Source organism: Arvicanthis niloticus, chromosome 20, assembly GCF_011762505.2.
Source record: "Arvicanthis niloticus isolate mArvNil1 chromosome 20, mArvNil1.pat.X, whole genome shotgun sequence".
Classification (NCBI taxonomy): domain Eukaryota; kingdom Metazoa; phylum Chordata; class Mammalia; order Rodentia; family Muridae; genus Arvicanthis; species Arvicanthis niloticus.
The window spans coordinates 23,542,338-23,552,316 of record NC_047677.1 but is presented as its reverse complement, the minus strand read 5'-3'; the positions used below and the strand labels follow the sequence as shown (position 1 = coordinate 23,552,316).

Here is a 9,979-nt window from a genome sequence, read left to right as displayed (position 1 = left end):
TTCCAATTAAAAAAGTGGTTAGCCCTCAAACTATATAGATACAACCCATCATAATAGAACTCAATGACTTTTATTTAAATATTGATTATATATTATATATAATGTAAATACATTTAACACACACACATATATATGTATATACACATACACATATATATGTATATATAAACATATATATATATATTACAATACAATGGTGTGAATTTATCTATTTTAGTGAAGAATGAGAATGAAAGACTTTCAATTAATAATGTCAGGTTCACAGAGGGCACCAGAGCTGTATATATATATATATATATATATATATATATATATATATATATATATATATATCATATATATATATGATATATGATATATATATATAATGTATTTCTATATGAAACAAAATAAAACTATCAGTTTGAGAGGGAGTGACAAGATCACATAGGAGAATTTGGAAGTAGAAATCATTGCAAGGTTTAGAATTGGTAAACAGAAGGAGGAAAGTGATGTTACACAGAAATATATAAATATACATATTATATATATATTCATATATATGCATATACAAATATTTGGGGAAGGAGGTTGATACAGGGTTCCTCTGTATAGCCCTGGCTGTTGTGGAAGTTAATCTGTAGACCAGGCTGGGCTCAAACTCACAGAGATCTACCCATCTCTGTCTCCTAAGTGCTGAGATTAAATGCATCCACCACCATGCCTGGTGTGATGTAATTGAAATAAAGAATTAAAAACCAATGTAAGGACTAGAAAAAATTGCAATTGCTAAGTGTCACAGTACAGGAACTTTTAAGAATTAAATTCTTATTATTACCCAAATATAAATGTATGATATATATAAAATACAATCCAATGATGTAAATTTATCTATTTTAGTGAAGAATGAGAATGAAAGACTTTCAATTAATGATGTCAGGTTTACAGAGGGCACCAGAGCTGTGATTACTGTGATTACTCAGGATAAATATTTGTAACCAACATTAAGAGACTTTAAAAATGGAAACAAGAACATGGTATTTTCTGATGTCACATCTGATTTTACAAAGAATATTTCTTGAATTTGGAATAGATAGCAAACTAATATTGATATGAGGATTGGAGAGCATTAGTTTAGTTGGAGAATAAGATGTAAAAACAATGTTAATTAGAGAAGACAAAAAATTTTAAATTATCAATATCTAGAGTAACTTTAATAAAATATTTAAAAATTTTGTATAATCCAATGTTCATCATCATCAGGATTGGGGGTGAATAACTGAAAATAATCAAGATACATGTTAAGTCCTGCTTTACAATGTTACAGAATGAGATCACAATATCTGGATATGGTTGTTCATGTCTCTCTTCCCATTACTTAAAAGGTAGAGGGAGGACTACGATATGCAGGTAATCCTCAGTTACACATACTAAGTTCAAAACCAGTTTGAGCCACATGAGTGAAACTTTGTTTAAAAAATGAAAATAAAATCTCAATTATTGATAGATAACATAATAATATTAGATATGTGTGTAATTATTGTACACACATATCTAATAAATATTATATGTATTATAATTATTGTGAGGCTATGTGAATTGTTGTGCAATTATTTTGAAAGATGATGACACACAAGGAAAGAGCAATTTAATCCCCTGCACTTCAAATATAGACTTTAAAAAATAATATCCTGAATTAAATGACCAGAAGTAAAAATTGAAATTCTTCTGGACTAAGCCATGCAACACGCCTCAAGTCTAAAATCCAAAAACTGTGGTATTCAATCCTGATTCTTAGTTGTAGGTGCCTGGATTTCTACCAACAAGCTCCCCACCCCCAGAAGAAGGTAGGGAAAATGTGGAAGTCAGGTGACCACAATGATTACTGGACTCTTCTCTGGAAACCCAAGTGCCATCAGTATTGCAGGGAGAGAGAGAGAGAGAGAGAGAGAGAGAGAGAGAGAGAGAGAGAGAGAGAGAGAGAGAGAGGAAGAAGAAGAAGAAGAAGAAGAAGAAGAAGAAGAAGAAGAAGAAGAAGAAGAAGAAGAAGAGAAGAGAAGAGAAGAGAAGAGAAGAGAAGAGAGGAAGAAGAGGAGGAGAAGGAGGAGAAAGAGGGAGGGAGGGAGGGAGGGAGGGAAGGAGAGGGAAGAAAAAGAAGAAGGAGAAGAAGAAGAAGAAGAAGAAGAAGAAGAAGAAGAAGAAGAAGAAGAAGAAGAAGAAGAAGAAGAGGAGGAGGAGGAGGAGGAGGAGGAGGAGGAGGAGGAGGAGGAGGAGGAGGAGGAGGAGGAGGAGGAAGAGAGGAAGAAGAAGAAGAAGAAGAAGAAGAAGAAGAAGAAGAAGAAGAAGAAGAAGAAGAAGAAGAAGAAGAAGAAGAAGACAGACAGACAAGATCCTGGGGTAGAGGAGTGGAGGGGGGGAAGAAGAGATGCACACAAAGGTCTTCCATTTCTTCCAGATGTCTTAGCACCAGCCAGAGAAGGGAAAGGCAGAGCCCTGGACTGGCAGAACCCAGTCTGATTCAGACTGCGTGCAGAGAATAACAAGAGGCTAGAAAAGAGAATGACTTCCTAGTGAGTTTTAGGTCCAGATCTTTATGACAAAGGCCTTCCCCAACCTCCAGTTGATCTTTATTGAGGACACAAGCCTTGCTTGTTCATACTGGTTTATTTGATAGTGAATGTGAATGCATACACTTTATTCAGGGTAAACCATGTATTAAATGCCTTTTGCCAGAAGGAATGCCTAGGAAAGAAAGCTCATTCACTGAATGTTCAGAGGCTATCTAGATACCTCATTTTCATGGGGAAATCCAGGTATTAATGCTACTTGACCCAGTGGGGTGTCCTAGTTACTTGTTCCAGAGCAGATAGAGGCAGGTAAGGAATGGTTCTACTCCTGATGTTCTCAACTCTGAGATTCTTCAGATTTGATCTCATTCACACTTACCATTCTTATACATGTCTGGTAACAATGTCCCACATGCACTACACAAAACTTGCAAGTGAGACAGGCTAGGCTGACTTCATGACAGTTTTCAAATTGGCAGTTCAAGAGACTAGGCCTCAATCTCTGTTTCCAAGTATTGGAGAAGACCAGGCAAGTCCATGCAAGTCCAGGACTCAGAGTCTACCCTGCTACCTGGCCTGAGGCAAGGACAGTGGGTCAGTAGCAGTTTCCAGACTTCCTCAGCAACAGTTTCTAGCCCCCCATGAACCAGCAGTGGTTCTGAAATGTCCCTAATGTTAGAGCCAACAATTAAGATAGAGGCCACCTACCCTTCCCCAGAATTCTCTTAATGTGCTTTAAATTGGGCCTATGAGTTCACTGTGGTGTTTCCATCTTGGTAATGGGAGACCCCAGCATGCTGGACTTCTGTAGAAAAAGCTCTTTTCTTTTGCATACTACTTCAGTTCGGGGTATCATTCTTCAGTGAACTATGGGCCCTTATACAAGCTAGAGGCATGAAGAAATAAAGTTCCAGGCTACACTGAGCTACATCACATATTGTCATACAGCCTGGACTAAGAAGTTTGATTTTTCTTCAAAATAAAATAATACAATTTATAACTGTCTCTTCTAAAATATCCATTGGCTAGGTCAATATTACTCATATACCTTGAAGGAGTTGAGTCATATAAGCTAGCAGGAATGAGACCCACACTTACTAAATAATTAAAAATACCATTTTTCTCAATAAACTACTATTGAATTTCTGATAAACTCCTTGTTCTCTGATTCAAACATTCAAATATTTTTATGTTCTCAGGGTTTCCACTGTCTTTATCACTTGGAGAAAAAGATTGGAAGCCCAGTGTTATTGCTCTGAGGAAACAGACTCTGGGCAAGTTTATGTACTTCATTACTACAAACCATTGAGTCTCACCTTTGCGTAGAAAATCGCCATCATTGTTTTTCACCCCAATTTCATTATTAATAATATAATTGCAATTTGCTAGTGGGTCAGATTTCATGTTCTCAAAGGTAGCTTGTCTCACAACAGCATCCACGTCTTCTTCATTCAGTTCTTTCTCCAGAAAGTTGCAAATTTTAAGCACTGAGCTTCTGAGGTCCTGAAATAGTCATGAGTTGAGAAATTACTGACCTTATAATGGACATAGGAGTTACAGTCAAACACGAGACACGATGGTGTAAGATTCCTTCTAGGAATGCAAAGGTGGATCAACATAAGCAGATTAGTGAATGGGGCTTATATAAGTTCCAGATCAAAACCTAATATGATTATTTGTATTGATTCAGAAATAGAAACTTTTAGTAAAACACAGCAAACAGCAGTAGAAAAAATATACTTTAAACACAAAAGGCTACATGTAAAATACCTATACATGAAATCATACACAATAGAAAAACATATAAAGATTTTTCAGTTGACTTATACAATCCTGGAAATATATGAAGAACAGAAGAGTTGGTCAATAACAGGAAATGCAGAATCTGCAGGTCTGGTGTATTTCAATACAGAAATTGCTAACAAAATAACAATGGCATCTTACAGTAATATAGAGTAAAATATCAAAACCACACCAATACAATGGTAAATTAATGAGGGAACTGCATCAACACTGCATAAAAAGATCAATAATCTTAACATCAAAATTAACCAAATATTGCTCAATAAAAACAAGTAAAGCAGACAAATGTTTAATGTTAAGAGTTGCAAAACAGTAATTTTAAGATTACCTATAAAACAATCTACACTCAGCACAGTGATTCTTAAAATCTCATTTAAAAAAAATAGGAAAAAATCATGAAATTCATTTGAAAAGATACTGTATAGGTAAATAACCTTAAAAGGTGAGTTTCAATTTGTTGTATTCAGAATTCCAGATATTAAAAGGAAGGAAAAAACCTTATTGTACTCAATATGATATAGTAATTATATAAATAAGACATGTGAGGCAAATTTCTATTCTGAAATTTTATGTATCATTTTAATGAACTATCATGCTGTGTGTAAATGACCCAACATATAATTACTGCTATTTGTAACAAAAAATTTGATTTAAAAAGACTGGTAGTAAAATTTTAAGTGTGAAATTTTGGCTTCCAGTTTAATGAAACAAACCTCACTGACTGTAAAAATTCACATAGACACTGAAAGAATATTATGGGCTGATTTCAATACTTCACTTTTGACTAAAGATAGGCTATCCAAATTAAAAATCAATGTAGAAAACTCATCATTAAATTACATCACAGCATAAAAAGTATGACAACTATCTACAAAATATTTTATCTGCATTTGTCTCATTTTTATTGTGATAAAACAGTTACTCAAAACAATGAGGCAAGAAACATTTTTATTTCTTAATTCAAGGGATTCAGCATCATAAGGAGAAGGGAGAAACTGAAGCTAGGAATCTAAGCAGAACTAAGGGGAAATGCTGCTTATTGATTTTCAGCTCATGGCTTGCTCACTCTGCTTTTTTTATACAACCTAGGAAATGCTGCCAATAGATGGCACCACCCAGAGTGGTTATGATCCTGTCACATCAATCATTAATTGAGAAAATGTCTCACAGACTTATCTACATCCAATGGGATGATGGCATTTTCTCAACTAACATTTGTCTTCCAAGATAACTCTAGTTTCTATCAACCTGAAAGAACACAAATGGCTCAGGCTCTAAAATCAACAATTGACAAATGGGACCTCATGAAACTGAAAAGCATCTGTAAGGCAAAACAAAAGGCAATAGGACAATACAGAAACCTATGGATTGGGAAAAGATCTTCACTAAACCTACATCCTATTGAGAGCTAACATCCAAAGTATACAAAGAACTCAAGAAATTAGACTCCAAAAATGAAATAACCTAATTTTAAAATGGAGTATAGAGCTGAACAAATAATTCTCAGCTCAGGAATCTCAAATGGTTGAGAAACACCTAAAGAAATGTTCAACATCTTTAGTCATCATGAAAATGCAAATCAAAACAAACTTGAGATTCCACCTTACACCAATCAATGGCTAAGATTAAAAACTCAGAGGACAGCAGATACTGGTGAGGATCTGGAGAAAGAGAAACACTCCTCCATTGTTGGTGGGATTGCAAACTGGTACAACCACTCTGCAATTCAATTTGGTAGTTCCTTACAAAATTGGAAATAGCACTACTGAAGACCCAGCAATACCAATCTTGGGAATATACTCAAAAGATATTCCACCACACTACAAGGACACGTGCTCCACTGTGCTCATAGCAGCCTTATCTGTAATAGTTAGAAGCTGAAAACAGCCTAGATGTTCTTGAATAGAAGAATGGATACAAAAAATATGGTATATTTATACAATGGAATACTGACTATTCAGCTATTAAAACAAGGACATCATACATTTTGCAGGCAAATGGATGGAACTAGAAAACATCATTCTGAGTGAGGTAACCCAGATCCAAAAAGAGTTGCATGGTATGTACTCACAGATAAATGGATATTAGCCAAGAAGTTCAGAATACAATTCACAGACTGTAGAATGCTTAGCAAGAAGGACAGCCTAAGTGTGGTACCTGAAACCCACTTGAAGTGGAACCAAATAATCATGGAAGGGAGAGGAAGGGAAAAAAACTGGGTGAAAGAAGGGAGGAGAAAGGAGAAAAGGAAGGGCAGGATCAGATATGGGGAGAAACAGAAGAAACTTTCAGAGAGATAGAGTAATGAATCAAAGTTGCAACAGTTGGGGACAGGGGGCAGGGGGCAGGAGGAGACTCTAGAAAGCCCTAGATATCTGGAATGTGAAAGGCTGCCTAAACTCAATAGGGATAATATCAGAAAAAATGCCCAACAGTGAGGAAATAGAACCTGAAGGGACCAGCTCCAGTAGATAGATATGGCCTGTTGAGGCAGAGGACCACTCACCCATCTTCACAAATTTTAGCCCAGCATTGTTCCTGTCTAAAGAAAATGCAGGGACAAAAATGGAGCAGAGACTAAAAGAAAGAAAAGAGAGTAACAGGCTCAACTTGGGATTCATCCCACGAGCACACACCAAATATTGACACTATTAATGAAGCCATATTTTACATGCAGACGTGAGCCTGGCATGGCTGTCCTCTAAGAAGTTCTACCAGCCACTGACTGAGACAAATGCAGATACTTAACAGCAAACCTCAGATTCAGGTCAATCAATATGGAAGAGTTGAAGCAGTGAAAGAGCTGAAGAGGATTGCAACCCTATAGGAAGAACAACAGTGTTAAGTAACTCAGGTCCCTCAGAGCTCCCAGAGACTAAGCCAAACACCAAGGAGCATATATAGGGTGGACCATGGATCCTGGGATATGTGTAACAGAGGGCTGCCTTGTATGGCCCTAGAGGGAGAAGACGTGCTTAATTTTGTGGAAATTTGATGCCACTGGGGAGATGGGTGCTGGTAAAGGTGAGGTGAGGGTGAAGTGGGATGGGTGCATAGGTGGGCAGATGGGAGAGCACCTTCTCAAAGGTGGGGAGGAGGAGGGAGGGTGTAAAGAACTCAGGAAGGAGGGACCTGGAAGGGAAGCAGCTTTTGGAATGTCAATAAAAATAATTTAATAAAGAAAGTAAATAGAAAAACTACCCAGAACATATGAAGTTATACTGTGTAGCTACATTAATGTTAAATAATAAATAAATAAATAAATAAATAAATAAATAAATAAATAAATGGTGCTTTTTTATACTCCAATATTCCATGGTGATCATTGACTAGAATTGAAGACCTACATATAATCCCACACTCATAGCTATCTGATTTTTAACAAAAAAGAAACAACACACATTTAAGAAAAAACAGGAGATGGAGAGATGGCTCAGCCATTAAAGGCTAGTCTCACAACCAAATATGAAAGAAAAAAAGACAGGATCTTCAACTTATGGTGCTTTTCAAACTAGCTACAAGAAGAACAAAACTAGATTCCTATTTCTCCAAGGCATAAAGCTCAACTTCAAATTGATTGATCACATAAACATATGATCTGATACCTTAAATGTGATAGAGGAGAAAGGTGGGACAGGAAAGATCTTCTGAACTGGATCCTGATAGCACAAGGAATAAGTGGGACTTCATGAATAGGTTTCTGTACAGCAAAGGACACTATCATTTGAGTAAAGACATAGGAAAACTTCACCACCCATACAGTTTACAGAAGATTAGTATCTAGAATATACAAAGAACTAAAAGAAAAACAAAAATAAAATACTAAACACCATTAGGAAAAACAATGAAGTTGAACTAAGTAGAGTTCTCAAAAGACAAAACAGAAGAGTCTAGAATAAGTTTTTTATAAATACATCTGGGCAGCAAACTGTACTTCAGTGAAAAAGAAAAACACAGGTTACAAACTTGAGTAGGTAAGAAAGGAAGGTAGAACTTAGAGGAGTGAGGCAAGTGATCAATGTGATTAATTTGGAGGAAATTTTCACAGAAATAATAAAATGACACGAATATATAGGAATAGACAATCATACTCTGAAAAGGACCCCAATAGCTTAGGAAGTAATGGGAACAGCAGTAAACTGATCACATCAAATTCAGGGTTTTGTGCAGCAAAGTAAATAATCTTCTGAGTTAAGAGACAATCTTCAGAATGGAAAACAAATAAACAACCAAAAACAACACATAAGTCACAGTGTTTAGTATCTAGGAAACAAAAATGTTAAAAAAAAATACACCCAAAATCCAAATCATCTAGTCAGTAAAGGAGCTAGTGAGATAAGTAGACAGTTCTCAAAAGAAGAAAAACAAGTGGTCAATGAGCATTTGAAAAAAAAATATTCAAAATCCTTATCATCAGAGATATGCAAACTGCAACTATTTTAAGACTGGATCTTATCCCACTCATCAAGAAAACAAATGTACTTTTCTCTTCTTTTCTCTTCCATTCTTTTCTTTCTTTCTTTCTTTCTTTCTTTCTTTCTTTCTTCCTTTCAACTAATTGGTTATTTTATTTATTTACATTTCAAATGCTGTCCTCCTTCCAGGTCTTATCTACACAATGCCCCCATCCTATTTTCCCTCCTCTTTGTGTTTAACTCACACCTGCCTCACTACTCTAGCATCCACTTATGCTAGGGCAACAAGCCTCCATTGGAAAAGGGCCTCCCTTTTCATTGGTGCCAGATAAGACTCTCCTCTGCAACATATGTACTTGGAGCCATGGATCCCTCCATGTATACTCTGTGGCTGGTGGTTTATTTTAGGAGAGTTTTGGGGGTCCAGTTAGTTGATACTGTTGTCTTTCCTATGGGTTTGCAATCTTTTTCAGCTCCTTCATTCCTCCCCCTAACTCTTCTATTGGGGTTCACAGGGTCAGTCAAATGTCTGGCTGTGAGTATCTGAATCTGTCTTAGTCAGATGCTGGCAGAGCCTCCCAGAGGATAGCCACATTAGGCTGCTGCTTGAGAGTACTTGTTGGCATCAGCAATAGTGTCTGAGTTTGGTGTCTGCAGATGGAATGGATCCCAAGGTGGGGTGATCTCTGGATGGCCTTTCCTTCAGTTTCTGCTCCATTTATTGTTCCTGAGTTTCCATTAGACAGGAAGAGTTCAGGGTTAAAAATTTTGAGATGGGTGGGTGGTCCCATTCCTCAACTCGGGGGCTGTGCCAATCTACTGGAGATTCTCTTCAGGTTCTATCTCCCATCTGTTGGGTATTTTGGCTATTTTCATCCCTGTTGGATCCTGTAAACCTCTTGCTTTCCTGGCATCTGGGACTTTCTAGTGGTCTCCACCAACACCAGATCCCTACCCACCCCCTGCTACATATTTCTATTCATGCTTCTGACACTCTGGACTTCTCTCCTGTCTCTTCCTACCTGATCCTTCCACTCCTTTTCCCCATCCCATTCTCTCTCCCTCCCAGATCTCCCTCTCCCTCAACTGTCCCCCTCTCTCCACTTCCCTATCTCCCTCTACCTCTCTACCTCCACATATCTATCTCCCTCCCTCTACCTCCCATGATTATTTTTTTACTCCTTACTAGATTTGAAGGATCAACAATTTGGTCAT

At 36.9% G+C, this 9,979-nt stretch overlaps 1 protein-coding gene across 5 annotated transcripts in view; it reads right to left on the bottom strand.

The window, feature by feature from the left end:
• The window catches only part of LOC117724120 (amine sulfotransferase-like), a 56,179-nt gene that overhangs the window by 21,877 nt on the left and 24,323 nt on the right, over positions 1-9,979 (bottom strand). For 4 of the 5 annotated variants that reach the window (XM_034523714.2, XM_076916621.1, XM_076916620.1 and 1 more), the window contains exon 6: positions 3,863-4,049. In XM_034523714.2, coding sequence (XP_034379605.1) covers positions 3,863-4,049 — 187 coding nt within the window. Of the gene's footprint in view, positions 1-2,723; positions 3,123-3,862; positions 4,050-9,979 lie in introns of those variants that run through there. The other variant, XM_076916623.1, reaches the window with a different exon arrangement.